Consider the following 15373-nt stretch of genomic DNA (forward strand, 5'->3'; position numbering starts at 1 on the left):
ATATCATGTTTCTGTGTGACAATTAATATAATAAAGAATTAATAGCAAGAGAAAAAGAAACACAGAAAACAATGCATTAAATTCATTTGCTGTTATTTTTAAACACACTTCAAAGTCGTGCTGTATCTTCGTGAGGCACAGGATATTATAAAACATTTACCAAAGCAAAAAAACAGTTTTGGGAATCTATCTTACTTCTGTCCAGAAGGAATTAATGTTTGCTTTTTGTTGCTGTTGTGGCCTTAATGTGTGCTCTTAGTGTGCACTAAGTAGGTGAGTTTAATGGCAGGAATATTGTTACTGCATTTTTGATTCACTTTCCAGAACAAATGGATAATGAAGCTGCAATTATACTAGTCAGCCCTTTCCTTTCCTCCTTGCAGCTGTACTTACTTGGTGAAGTGGGAGAGGCGGCACCTCCTTCTGTCGACGTGGTTGGAGGCTTTGTGTCTGGCACTGGCAGAGGCACAGGCCTGGCCATTGGTGGTGGAGGTGGCGGCGGCAACATTGGGGTAGGAAGGAATGGATTGTGCACCTTGCCTTGACTGCTACCATTGGGCTGCCAAAAACATAAGGGAAAAAAAACATGATTAGCTGCCTCTTGTCCCAAGAGAACAGTTGATCAGTGCTAAAGAAAAACGCAAACAAACAGGTAGCTGAAATTAAAATGAATCTTTTTATAAAGAGATTTGGATGCTAATGTCCTTTCTATAAATGGAAGAAGCTATACATTTATGAAGAACATTCACCCCTTCTCCTCCCCTCTTTAGCCCCCTGAATATCTATTCCCAAGATTTGAGTGGCCCTTGGGAATGGCTTTAGATATGGTGCAGGGAACTGCAGGTGGACAATAGAGTTTATGGAAGCCACTTCCTTGTTAACTGAAAAAAGGAGAAACTCAGCAACTCCCCCACCCCCTTTTCCTTATATGAAAACTGAAGGCATCAGGAAAATGTGGACATATGAGCCTCAGAAAGGCTTGGGCTTAAGTGCTCCCCTCTCCTCCTATGCTGTGGCTTCAAGAGCAGTAAGGAAACTTTTGCTTTCACTTTAGGTTGACCTTAGTTTAGTATGTTGTCCAAACCCTATACTTGGGGTGATTTTAATTATGGCAACTTGAAACGATACAGTTTCATAAACTATGGTTTGAAACTGGTTTGTTTTAGCTAACCACAGTTAACTTTAACCACCATTTTTTAGGTTTGGACAACAGACAAATGGCAGTTATTCTAAAATAGAAGTGTGAGTTTCCAAAATAGCAGTGGGAGTTTCCATTCTTCTCCTCACTCCCATGCCAGAGGAGAAGGAGGTGCATGAACCTAAAATGTGTTTTGCATTACTTGCAAACAAGGTCATTGCCTTTATTATTTTCCTGGAAGTTTGTATCTTATGCACAAAGAGCAGAGCCCTGAATCGATTATAATAAAAAGCCTAAAGCTGCATCACCTTTGCAGTGACAATATTTTTATAGCTTTACTGTTGCTAATCTTCACTAGGACCTTGGATTTGCCTCTAAGAGCTGAGGAAACCTCCATACCAAGGTTTCAAATGGACTTAGGCCACAATCTTCAAATCAATTACTCACTGAAATCAATATTGTGTTTAAGACTGCAACATTAAACATTATTTTTACTAAGAAATGAGAAAATTAAGGAGAAAATAAAACTGACATTTCACATTTTGAAATAACCCCAACTATTCTTTTAATAATTAGCCATTGCTGATCCTCATAAGAGCTGTACTGCTCAGAGTTTCACTTTTTAAATATTCTGTTAGAAAACACTATCTGCTTTGTTTTAAATATTTAATATCATATGATGGTACAAATATGCACCATGACACAGCTGAATGAGAACAAACTGTGAATGAATCAGGTGGTTTGATTTTGTGAAAAATGCTGACAATATTCTTTAGTATTCTGTAACTGGATGAAGATTAAAAACTCTTTATTTAAATGTAGAGAATATGCATGGTGGAAATGTTTAGTTCCAGGATGCTGCAGAATGCATATTTCACGTGGGATCTGAAGCTTAAAACATGCTAAATCCATTTAATTCCTTTGAGAGGCTTTGTTGACTTCAAGGAATGCTATTACTCACAAGTTTGCAAGGCTATGATACTGTTCCGAAGTGACTCATAAGAAATCATAAGTCATAAGTTCAGCCAATTTTTGTGGCGTTAGGTGCTTAAAGAAGTGGTGTAGCCAGCATCATACCAGACCACTTTGACTTCCTGAATCCAATGAATGAAATCTCCTGAGTAGAGTGAAGTCAGTCATCTGATTAATAATAACTTAAAGAATACAGCTCTACTGCTTATAAGCAATGGGTGGTATCCAATTGATTCTCCTTGTGCTATTCCTGCAAGAGTCATCTGGTGGAAGAGAGCAATTTTTTTGAGGATTACCCTTCTCTATTGCAGTCCTTAGTATCTCCCACTCTGATCTGGGCAACCAGAAGTCCCTCAAAGTAGATTGTGGGAGGAGAAAGCAGTCTAAGTTGCTCTTAATGGGGTTTTACTTTCTAGGAACTGTGTAGTCCAAACTTCAATATGTTATTCCGCTTTTGCCCAAGCAGAGACATGAAAACTGCTATAGAAGAGCCTACTTATTATAGCACTAAATGCACTCTTAAATATTTGCAGAACTGCTTTAGTGGATATTGTTTTTCTGCTAATGGCTTTTAGATCCAGCGCTATAGTTTGGATCCAAAGCAATGCTGTTCTTTTATCAGGTTCAGGTAACAAACTGGGTGCTAAAACCAACTGTTTACACTGTATTATACATATTAGAAATGTAGAGGAAATCATTACTGTTCAGTTGTGCCCTACTGTTCACAAGAAAGCCAAGCATTATTTTAGATAAGGTTGTACATACAGTTAATCATTTCTGCATACAAATGGAGTGTTATTCCAATAACCTGAAGATAATTACTAAGTTTGACAAAAACAACAACCTGAGATTGCTCAACCAAAAATCATGGAGTGCTATTTAATTTTTCAGAGAGATAAGGAGAAAAGATAACAATTCTCAGGAATAACAAACTATAAGAATCTGTACTTTTATCTTCTTGAGTTCAAGTACTGGTCAGCTTAATCTAAAGTGCTATAAGAAAGTCATTTTTTAAAAGAAAGTGAATGTGGCTGATCTGAAACAGCTGTTCCTTACTCTCCTGTCTAAAGAAATAATTAATAAAAATTACAAGGTATTTTGTTAACCTTGGAAGTGCTGAAGTCAGAAAGCATGAAGCTGAATCTTTGGGACCACGGCAGGTGAAAGTCTTCCTAAAGGATGAATTAGAAGTTCAGTTCACACAAAATGCTGTTATACTGGATGTTGGGTTGGGATGCCACCAATTACTGTCATTTTATTCTTAATTACGGTAATGCACTCTAAAATGTGGCTGCCTGTAGACTTGATCCAGAAGCTAGTCCAGAACATGATTGTTTGGCTGCCAACTGGAAGAACCTATTGCCTGTACTGAGGGCACTACACTGCTGCCAATATGCTACTAGGTCAGGTTTAAGTATTGGTCTAAAAGGTCCTTAATAAATTGGGGTTTGGGTTCCTGAGGACTACCTTACTTTCTCTATATTGGTATGGTCACTGTGGTCATCAGGGTAGGTTCTTTTTGCAGTGCTGCATGCCACTGAGGTCAACTATGTGGTGACATAGTGCAGAGCTTTAGTATAGCAGCCCCTGTGTTATGGAACTCCCTTCAGACAGGCACTGAACCTTTGGGGAGTTTGGCTCCTGTTGAATATATTTTTATTTTACCAGACCTTCCTAGAAGGACAGTCCAGGTCATTGCTAATTTTCAAATAGATTTTTATCAGATTAACAATAAATTGTATTATATTGCTTTCTCTTTTTGTATATCACTTTAAGGTTCTTTTCAATATAAAGCAATTGAGAAATTTTCTAAATAAGCAAACTATGGCTTAGCTTTATCTGACCAAATCTCAGGGCTAATGTGATTTTCCCTCTCTTTTCTGAAGTGGCTGCTAACAGATTAGAAGCTTTTGCATACATTATCAATAAATTGCACTTTAGAATTATATCCAACCCCTAAATTGTTGTTCATCTTAATCATGGTTTATTGAAACAATGGTCTCATAAACAATGGTTTGTGTAAACCATGGTTAAGTCTAACCTCAATTTGCCTTGATTAGGACATAACACCAAGCTGCTGTTAGTCAAAAGAAGCAGCAGCAATACCTTCTCTGAGCAATCCCATTATAAAAAGGTAGTGGCTGCTGCCAGCATTATATCCTGGGTTAACACACAATATTCTATGATATGATATTTTGCCTGGAAAGCTACAGTTGCACTAACAACCAACATGGCAATGAGCTGCTAATACATCTGGCTACAAGTCAGAAATTTTAGCATGTAAAAATAAAGCAGTTTAAAAACACATTAACTGAACTTCAGTCACATTCAGTGGGACCTGAACATGCATATCTTTGGCTGGATCACTCTTCATAGTCACTTTGTAGCAGTGAAAAATTAAGGCCCTGTTTTTATATATGTAAAAAACACTTGTTAGCATAATTTCATGGTTATTTGGCACAGAAACAAAAGCATCTGAAGAAATAAAATGGCTTCCTTACATTTAGGAACCCCACCTGTCCAGCCTGCTGACCAGCGTCGGGACAGACAAGTTGGACAAACTCTTTCAGAGTCTCCTGAGGATGATAGCGGATTGCTGGGTGTGAGAAGTATGGCCCAGGCTGCTGAATAATGGGTGATGTTGGAAAATGAAGAGTCGATGGTGTTGCATGTGGACTTGCTATAAGAAAGAAAAGAAGGCATTATAAGGGATTGATTTTTGGACTTAGATAAACACAGTTCAAATTTATAATTTTATTTATATAGAAACTTCAATTATTTTAATATAGCTCTTTATTTTTTAAAAGAAAAAAAATCCTCCCCACTAAAAAAAAAAGGTCTTCCCAAAATCTATACATCCTAGAGTATGTGCCTGATGTTCTAGGTACTAATTTTTATAATACATCAAGTCATATTGAGTTCTGTAGCACTTCAAATATAAAGGCAGAGCTTAAATGCAGCCAGATTTTTAAAATGTCTTTTCTGCATTTTTAGTGGTCATCATTTATAAGGGAGCCAGAAGTCCTTGGTAAAAGTGACGACTATTCATTACCTTAAGAGCCTTTCTAATGAATCGAGCAATAAAAAATGTATTTGGGAGATTACAGTTGATTTAATTGACATTCTGCGTAATTCTGGTTTCCACATAGGGACCAGTTTTATTTTGGGCTATAAATGGGCAATAATATAATGATGATGCTCTTGCAGCCCTTGTGTATGTCACTTTTTCGGCTCAATGGAGAATTATGATTTTCAAGTCATTTGCTTTCATGTAAACTAACATTTTCATTTTGTCCTTTCTAAGTGAAAAGTGGTCATTCAAATGTGACTCCAGGGCAATTTTAGCAATCTAAGATAGTGAATTCACATGCCATGGATTAAAATTATGTACAGACTGGCTCTCAATAACCCTTACAACAATACCACAAGCAGAATTTTTGTATTAGGGAAGGTAAAGGAGGCTAAAACTAAGATACAGTGGTTTGACTACTACCTTTCTGTGAGTAATACGATATTCCTGTATGCATCTCGTATGCATCTCAAATTTCTCCACACTGAACAGGAATCAACCCCTGCACAAAAATTCCTCCAAAATGGGCAAGTTTATTTACTCCTCCATAATTAATGGCAGGAGACATGGGTGGCACACGGAACAATTAAATATGCATGGATACTCAAGTGACAATGATAGTAATTATAGAAGAAAATGTGGCAAAGACTCAGATATTTTCTTCTATGCTACCATGCAGTAATATAGCCCTATGGAACAGATAACAGTTTTAAATTTTATTTGCTATGTCTACAGAGTAGATCTATACTCTGTTACCTTCTTCATGACTAGGGCACTATCCAGGTGGTTTTTCAAGTAACTCACACAAACCTATTCAAGACAGCAGTCCAAAATGCATCTGGTAGGAGTGGAATGTACATTTACCCAGCAACAATAATATTGGAACTGGAATACTGGGAAAATGTCATATGTTCCCATTTATTCCTCTATAAGCCAATGTATCTGGATTTTTTTTTTTAATTTTGCTGATTTTCTTTCACTTCACCACACTGCATCACATAAGTCCATTGGGGTTGTATGCTATCGCTCCTCTCACATTAGGGTTTATTTCTGACCAAGTATATAGACATCCTCTCTCAACCAGCCCTATTAAACTTTTATAACTTTCTATGCCTATGCACTGCATTTGTAAACCACAAAGAACTGCTTCAATAAAAGTTTTGAAAGTTACTACGTGAACAGGAGAATAGACTGCATTAGTCTGGAAGCATGCTTAATACGTTGGGTGTATATACAACTTGGCAGTACAAAGCAATAGCTGAATGAAGATTAAACCAAAATAAAGTAGCAGCATTTTGCATTGGTGTTTCACTGACATTAGACTGATTGTAACAAAGATTTCTCTTTTTAACAAAATGAAACAAATCCTTCATTACATACTAGTTGGGCTACGGGGTGTGTGTGTGTGTGACTTGAATAAAATATCGAGGAGGGGGGCAGGTAAGTAAGCCCTGCCCTGCATAATCGATCACGTAACACAGTGCACACACAGCATGTGAATAACAATGCCCATCAATTTGGGGGGCGGCCCCATCAAATATTTTATTGAGGGACCCAAATGGTCCTCAGCCCCTAGGAGTCGGCTCCTATGTTGGGCTATGAGTGGTATTCAACTAAGTTTTACTCATCGCAGACCTATTGAAATTAATGGACTTAACTTAGTTGTATATACATTCACTTTAATTGGTCTCCTCTAAGTAAAAACTTATCTACTACCCTATATTTATTTTCCCCATGAAGAAATAGCTCATACTAACCTCCACAACACACCCAGTAGTGACAGAAATCCAGCTACATATTTGGAGCCCAGATTATCATAGAAGTAGATAACTAAACCTGCATGGTCACTGAGGGTACAGACCTTTTCCACCTCCAGAAAAGAGCCGTCTAGGTGCTAAACATGACTTTGTCCCAAAATACATTCACTTTGCAAAGTCAGCCAGTATTCTGTTTATATAAGCATCTTACAATCATCCTAAAACATCACTCCTGATTAGCTAGAACAAAGGAAGCTGCCTTCTGCATATCTCATCTACCACATTGAGCATCTAGCTGCTCAGACATGTTCCCGTGTTAAAATCTTACCCTACTACATAACTGCTTCATTTCCAGACTCTGTACAACTCTCCAAACTCACCTGGGCACCATCTATTCTTTAGTTTCAAGCTGTGCTAAACCCTGCTTCTTGCTCTGATTCTGACCATGCACACATCCTATCTTTCTTTCTTTCTATCCATCTTCTATGACAAGCCCATCCAACTATATCAGTTTCCTTTTCCACTCCACCTTTCTTCTGTTTCTATAAATCCAGCTCGATTACAAATTGGAACACCAGTTGCAAACTAAAGGGACTGGGCCATGACTTTGGCTAGGCCCTTTCATTTGGTAATTGTGCAGACTGCTAATTGTGACAATAAGCACTGTCTTGAGCATAGGCTTCATAGCCAAGTGCAGCATAGCCAAGTGCAGCATATCCAAGCCACATCCTGAGAATAGTTTGGTTTCTATTTGTATGTGTTCAAACAGCAAATGCTAAAACAACAGCTCCTCTACCTACACTGAATGAATGGTAACAAACCTTGCAGAATTTCTTCATTTTTCCTTTTCCTGGAACTAGGTTGAGTATGTTCTACAGTCCTCATCATATGTTACCAAACAATAATTTCTTCTACTGAGAAAGTGTAATTTTCATTACTAGATGAAATGTTTATCACTGCCACACTCAAACCTCACCTCAGAGTTGTAGTCATCTAAGTTCTAATTAGAGTACAATTGCTGAAATTAATGGACACAAGTTAGTCGTGCTTATTAAATTCACTATGTCTACTCCGAGTTGGACTAGCATTGGCTACAACCCTAAAATCCCACAAATTATCACCCCATGTTTGCATGTTGCAGCTTAAAGATCTGTCAGAAGAATATTGATACACGTGAAACGATGTGTCCAAAGATGTTGCATTAATCAGGAGAAAAATCATAAAATTGTAATGCCTTTAAGCCATTGTGTAACATGTGCCGTTCTCACTTTAACCAGGTCCCCCCCCCACTTTCCTAGTTTTTCACTACCTCTGTATACAGGTATGGTGAAAAAGACAGGGTGGGTGCAGTTAATATATTTTTGTGATTTGTCAATTGTTCCGCAACAAAAGAATCCTATGATTTATTGCACAATTTTTTTATCATTATAAACAATAATTCACAATAAGTGGCTTATGGTACCAGGTTATGCTGGTCATAAGTCATTAAAAATAATTACCAAGGATACCCTAACAATAAAGTTCAATATTGTAAGAAGGGGGTAGTGATGTCAAATAATAAAGTATGTGTTGGAATGTATCTAAATTAAAATGTAAAGACTTGTAAACAGTAAAACTGGAGCATTATCATTACAAAGTAGCCTTAAAAGTTGCTCTAAAACTGTTTTTCTCTAAATAAAGAATTAACTTTCACTCTGAAATACTTAACATAAACAGTTCTATACTATTATTTTGTCGACTTCTCAGCATCTCTCTGATTTCCTACTGTAACTCTGCATAATACAGTATAATAATTCTATTAATATGAATTCTTTGAACTGGCCCAGTATGCTCTGACTCCATGGCTGGCTAATTTGGTGCCCATGTTTGCTTTGCAACAATGTTGCAGGATAATGTCTGTTTAGTCCAGTACTGTTTACACTCACTGACAGCTGCTCTGCAGGGTTTCAGGTAGGGGACATTCCTGGCCCTACCTGGGACCTTCTGCATGTGAAGCAGGTGCTCTGCTACTGCTGGTCAATTTCCAGGTTTCTGTAATATTACACAGTGCACCTCCCTTTACTGAGACCTCAGTTTTGTTAAGGAACCTAAAACCTTTCCACCATAAAGACTAGGAAGGATTTGACTCTCTCTCTCTCTCTCTCTCTCTCTCTCTCTCTCTCTCACACACACACACACACACACATTTTTGGTCTATGTAAGCTACAAGCCACCAAGCACAAGAAGAAGATAGCACAGTGTAGCCTATATTTTACAAAATACTGCAATATGTCAGAAATGATCCAGAAGCAACAGCTGGAATTCCCAACAGCTATATTTGTGCTACTAACAAAAAGTGACAATCGCTTGTCCTCAGCATCCTGTGAAACGGGACATGAAGTGAACAGCTGCACGTGAACTTTCAGGAAGTGACATTTACAAGGAAAGCTATTACCAGTTCAAACATTTATGAAACCTCTCCACCTGCTATAGGCATCATTACTGACTAGAGATGCTGAAGCATTGGAGAACATGCAGGGCACTATAGCTCTAGATGGACCTGCAGCACGCACCTGTAACGTGTGACTGAGGATAATAGGCTAGGTAAAAGGTAAAAAGGTAAAGTACCCCTGGATGGTTAAGTCCAGTCAAAGGCAACTATGGGGTGTGGCACTCATTCACTTTTCAGGCCAAGGGAGCCGGCATTTGTCCACAGACAGCTTTCCAGGTCATGTGGCCAGCATGACTAAACCGCTTCTGGCACAACGGGACACCGTGTTGAGTGCCAGAGTGCATAGAAACACTGTTTACCTTCCTGCCTCAGTGGCAACTATTTATTTACTTGCATTGGTATGCTTTCAAACTGCTAGGTTGGCAGAAGCTGGGACAGAGCAACAGGAGCTCACCACGTCGCACTGATTTGAACTGCTGACCTTCTGATCGGCAAGCCTAAGAGGCTCAGTGGTAAAACATTTCAGTTCAATCTTATGCTTCCTCTTTGGAAACCAGTGTAACCACAATACTGACCTTTAAGGAAGCATTTATAAATTTTATTGTTTAAATATTGCAGCATGTTTTCATTCAGTAACTTTGCATCATAGGAAACAGGGATGTTTGTCCCTCCAACCTAACCTCCACCCAGCAAATGCTCAGAAAGCCACACCCATAATTTTAAATCAGTTTTGGTGAAGGAGGGGAGAAAGTAACAGAAGCAGCATTTTCTGGCAATACCCCTCACTATTTGACCCCAATGTACCAACCCTCTGCATTTTGACTTTACTGGAACTGTATCTGCCATCAAAACCAGTCATAGAAAATGCCACCCTACCTCTTTCTCTGCAGCCCACTCTTCTCCTCCTCTACTGTACATCTGCTTGGTGGAGGGCGGGGAGATTAAAGGAAGCTGGACAGGAGTGGCTGGCAGGAAGCAGAGGTAGGGACAAGCAATGTGCTCTGGAGACATCTTCATGTTTTCAGTCTAGTTCTGATACCCAAACCCCTGAATCGTGACTCCTGAACTCTGCTGCCGAGTCTGTACTGTCACTTGCCCTGAACAAAGATCCCTTTCTGACTTACACCTAAGAGCCTCTTTCTCATGTGCTAGGTGGGAAGCAGGACACCTTCCCCACATGGCAGTGCTTGTCTTCCAAAACCTTCTAATATACCAAAACAGGTGAGGTTTCCTCAATCTCTATTTCCCCAGCTTCTCAACCAGAACACTCCTTTCAGCTGTCTTCTTTTCTACTATCCAAAGGTGGTTCCCCTTGGTTCCAAAAAGCTGGAAAGTACAAATTTCAGTCTTTACGCTTTTTGGCAACAGTGCTCTTTATTTAAATTGGTTGGGAAGGAGGTGATAGGGCAAGGGGAATGGCCTACCAAGGACTCCTATGCAATTTCCCAGTCCTTTAGTCATTGTGTGGAGTGGAGTGGTGATGAGGGCCAGAGACTGCCTTTGGGGCTTTCAAACGCCAGATCAGGTCCCTGTTTAACACTAAGGTTACTTCATATACATTTGTAATCCTTATAACTACTCTGTACGGAAGGCCAATATTTAACCCTTCCAATACTGCAGACAGAGCTTCAAACTGACAGCCAAAGTTGATGTGACAGATAGATGCAGTGTGTTTAAACCCAAATCTATCCTGGTTACATAGAAAGAAAATGATGGAGGGATCTAATGCCAACAGGAATATGGATGCAGAGGTGAGGAGTACATGCGCACCTCCATTTGCCCCCTCTCATGAAGCATCTTTTATCCAAGGTCAGCTCAGTTCTGCAATCAGAACCTCAATGAGGACAGGTGTACAGATGATACAAAATATTCAGTGTTGTTGGCTCTCCCCCTCCCCTAAAAAAAGAGATATTGTGAGGAGCTCCATAATGATCTCTCCAAAGTGTGTGAATGAACAATAAAATGGCAAATGCAATGCAACGTAACAATGTACATAAAATTATACATGGCATGAAGAAAGTGGATACAGATATGGTTCTCTCTCTCTCCCTCTCTCTCTCTCTCTCTCATAAAAGCCAAAGAACCTGAATGCTGGAAGATTCAGGACACACTGAAGAAAGTACTGAGCAGTGAATCGCTAAACTTGAGGCAGTGATGGCCACCAACTTGGATGGCTTTAAATGTGTTAGGCAAATTAATGGAGGAGAAGGCCATCAACAGCTACCAGCCATGATGGCTATTGTCCTACCTCCACTGTCAGAAGCAGTGTTCCTGCGAATGCTAGTTGCTGGTGGGCAGAGTGCTGTTGTGCTCATGTCTTGCTTGCAGGTTTCCACAGACACATGAAGTTATGCGGGTCAAATTTCAGACTCCCATTGGAAATAACCCTGTTGTCAGGCCTTCCTTCTATTGTATTCTATTCCAGTATTCTATAACTATTGTAGATGCATGGGATGGAATGGAAGCATGAGCAATTCCCATGTTCTGATGACAGAATAATTTCCTGGGATGCTTGGTTTTCTTGGTTTTAGAGGTACAAGATAAAAGCAATGCAGATAAATATATCTAAGTTTATTAACAAATTCATTAAACATGAATTCCTCTTTCTAAAAATAGCAACAGCTAAGTCACAATGAAGCATGAGAATGTACCACCAGCTCCTTTTTTTTTTTTAAAAAAAGACCTAATTAGCCTCATTACAGTTGAAAAGTATTTGTTAAAAGGCATTAAAGTGGAAACGTTGTTGTAGTTCGCTTCCTTAGATACTTCCTTTTCAATCTTTTTGAGATGCTTTAGCTCACTGTGATCTGCAACTTCTCTCATAACATTAAAGAAAAGCAAGTGCCAGTTCAAATTATGTAAGATGTATCCCACTCTTTCTACCCTGAAAGTACTTGTTTTCAAAAATGTCCGTATTAGAGTACTAATTGGCTAAGCCACCATGCTGGCTGATGTGAAATGCTTTGAAACGCTCTGCAACAGCTGTGTTGATCAGAAATAAGAAGAGTGACTTTTTAATAAGGAAAGCTGGCAAAAGGCCAGGAGTTTTGAAGGGAACTTGAACTTCTATATATATAATGCAATTCAAGAGGTACAGAACAGAAGTATGAACCAACAGCTTGAAAAAAAATTAAAGCTTTTGGGCACAATCCAGCTCCATTAATCAATGGTAGTTTTGCCACTGACTGACATGGGAGGTGGATCACAACTGGCTTCCCGACTCTTCCTACGTTCTACCAATCTAAGATTAAAAGAAGCACCAACTAACAACAAGGCACCTCTGAAGAACTAAAGTTTTAAAGATTGTTCTAGCTTATTCTTATTCAAATGTGCTTAAATAAAATGTTTACAACTAACTCTTTCAGCAGTCCTAAAACTCCACAGCCTTACACTTTCTGTTCATTGAATGTAACTTTATATACACATAATTCAGATGAGCGACTAGTGATAAATAAAAGATATAGGGTATGCTACTATTTTCTGATTTATATGGAAAGCGACTTAAATTAAGACTGCACACATAATGATGTTAGGATCTTATTCATTTATTTATTTTATTACATTTCTATCCCACTTTCCTCAAAAGCTCTCAGTGTGGCATATCCGCATCTCCTCCGCCCCATTTTATACTCACAACAACCTTGTGAAAAAGGTTAGGCTGAAAGAGAGGGACTAGCTGGTTAACTTGCGGTTTCTGAGGCTATTTCCGGCGCACTTCCGGGTCGGCGGAGCACCAAAAATAGCTTGTGCGCATGCGCATGGGCCTCCTCCGACTCGGAGGTGCGTCGGAAATGACGCTTGCACACATGCACAAGCTATTTCCGGTGCTCCGCTGACCCGGAAGTGGGCAGCCGTGCCGTGCCACGCTGCTAAGAGTGGGTGGCGGGGGTTGCCACGGGCCAGATAATTGAGTCGCTCGGGCCGAATCCAGCCCGCAGGCCTTAGTTTGGGGACCCCTGTGATTGATTAAGGCCTGCTGCTGCTGCTGCAATTGTTTGTTTAGCAAAATTATACTCTTTCTACTTATAGCTGTCATGAGGAACCTGTGGCTTCCCATAAGTTCCTGGTCTCCAACTACCATTAGCCCTAACCAGCATGACTAATGTTCAGGGATGATGGGTGTCACCATCAAAAAGATCAGGTTTGTTATGCCTGATGTACTAAATACAGAAATATTTGTGTTGACCCACATAATTCAATGGGACTTAAGTTAGTCATGGCTTGTTTTCAATGAGTCTGCACTAAGCATGACTAAGCCTAAATCCAACCAAGTATCTTATGTACTGTAGGCTTGTATTCAGACTGTCTGAACTGGGTTTCATATGTAATTAGTTGCTTCAACAATTTTTTCCAAAAAAATAAATTATTTCATACTTGAATGCAGTGTAGGCTATTAAATAAAAACTTGTAAAATAATGTCATATATTTTGTTTGTGCAATGATATAATTCTGCTTTGATACTAAAATGGGTATATTAATGGAACCAATGAATCCAGAGTGATAGATTGCTGCTAAGTTATTAGGACTCCTAGTCCCATTTAGAATATCAGTGTTTCTCCTCACTTCCATTCTGCAGATGGTAAGCTGATACTACATAAACATTGTTAAAGCTATAGTTGCATGGTACAGTAATTCACTTAACTTTAATTTGATTTATGGTTCTGTCAATACGAGAGGTTGGAAATCCTGAGCTCTGGTGCTTAAACATGGGTTCTGGATTTAAATATAATAATGGACTTTGGTGTGTGAATGTCTGAGCAGGATGGAAAATTTAGCATAAAAGGAAATTTAGCATAAAATACTACAGTTCAATACTCTGTTCAAAGCATACAGTTTAACTCCATGGACACATCAAAGAAAAGCAACGAAACTGAATATGTAATCAGCAAAAGAGCAGGCTAAATACTGTGGTCTAAGAGTATTCAATTTTTATGTTATTATTTTAGATATGCATGAAATCCTATTAGTGTGTTCAAAAAAATATATATGCCTCCCCATTCTTCCTGTCCTCCCCACTTCCCTTATATAAGCGGAATCAAGTCTCTTTTTGTCAGGGTAACTTTAAATCTAGGTCCACTTTGTTAATCACCCCCATTCTTCTCCCTGCCACTTTTCCCTCAGGGCATTTTTGCCTCTTTAAAAGATTAAGCGACCAAGTCATCTTGTTGCTCTAACATGTCCTCAGTGGAACAACATATTAACACAATTCCTCACTAAAAAGGCCATCTCTAGAAGTTTGCTGCAGGGATGACAAATTAACCCAGCATGGTGTCCCACACATCTATCTTTGCGCAAATTATTAGTGTAATAGAGCTTTTACTTATGCATTTATCTAGCATTTTATTGAATGGTTGCATATAATGAAGCTAAGCAATCAGGATCCTTTACGAGGCAATCTCAGTGGGTGGTCTTATAGTTAATTTAGGGTAGTAGTCCTCTAAGCTGTTCACTCACATACAAATCAGTTAAATAAGCTACTCATCTAAATATTTCCTATGTCACAGGGCAACTCTTTAAAATCCAATAAAGGTAGAGTTTTAATTACACGGTTCTTGACTTTTATTTAGGTCTAGGTTTAACTATTTGCCAGCGTCTTGCTTGCAGAGTGGAATGTAAGAGCACAAATACTGTAAGTCAGAATAGGGAAGAGTTTCTAATCAAATCCTATAGCAGTATCTTCCCCAGCAGCTGTCATAATATTTAATTCAGTAGTCTTCAAACTTTTCACATCTGAGACACAGTTAAACAGAAGTTATGTCCTGGGAACTCCAGATTTGAGGGGGGACACTAGAAAAGTGGATCCCCTCCTACATTGGTGGGACTCCTGTCCCTATCCCATAAGCAGGTAAGCAGTTACATCCCACAAGGCACTGGGGCAATGCTTCTTCAGGCATTCTGGGGCATTCTGGGAAATTTAAGATAGGGAGCTGACAGAGGAGGCACTTGTACTAAGGGCTGCCCAGCAGCTACTTGAGTGTGGGTGCTGGTGTTGAGTCCAATACCCA

The 15373-nt window shown here is 39.1% G+C and overlaps 1 protein-coding gene across 10 annotated transcripts in view; it reads right to left on the reverse strand.

Moving 5' to 3' along the window:
* Nucleotides 1-15373, reverse strand: part of NFIA (nuclear factor I A) — a 398911-nt gene that overhangs the window by 31452 nt on the left and 352086 nt on the right. For 6 of the 10 annotated variants that reach the window (XM_033151951.1, XM_033151947.1, XM_033151946.1 and 3 more), the window contains 3 exons: nucleotides 4612-4790; nucleotides 3217-3282; nucleotides 394-559 (listed from right to left, as the gene is read on the reverse strand). In XM_033151951.1, coding sequence (XP_033007842.1) covers nucleotides 394-559; nucleotides 3217-3282; nucleotides 4612-4790 — 411 coding nt within the window. The remainder of the gene's footprint in view (nucleotides 1-393; nucleotides 560-3216; nucleotides 3283-4611; nucleotides 4791-15373) is intronic. The other 4 variants (XM_033151948.1, XM_033151955.1, XM_033151953.1 and 1 more) reach the window with 1 other exon arrangement.

The sequence above is a fragment of the Lacerta agilis genome, chromosome 6 (assembly GCF_009819535.1).
Source record: "Lacerta agilis isolate rLacAgi1 chromosome 6, rLacAgi1.pri, whole genome shotgun sequence".
NCBI lineage: Eukaryota > Metazoa > Chordata > Lepidosauria > Squamata > Lacertidae > Lacerta > Lacerta agilis.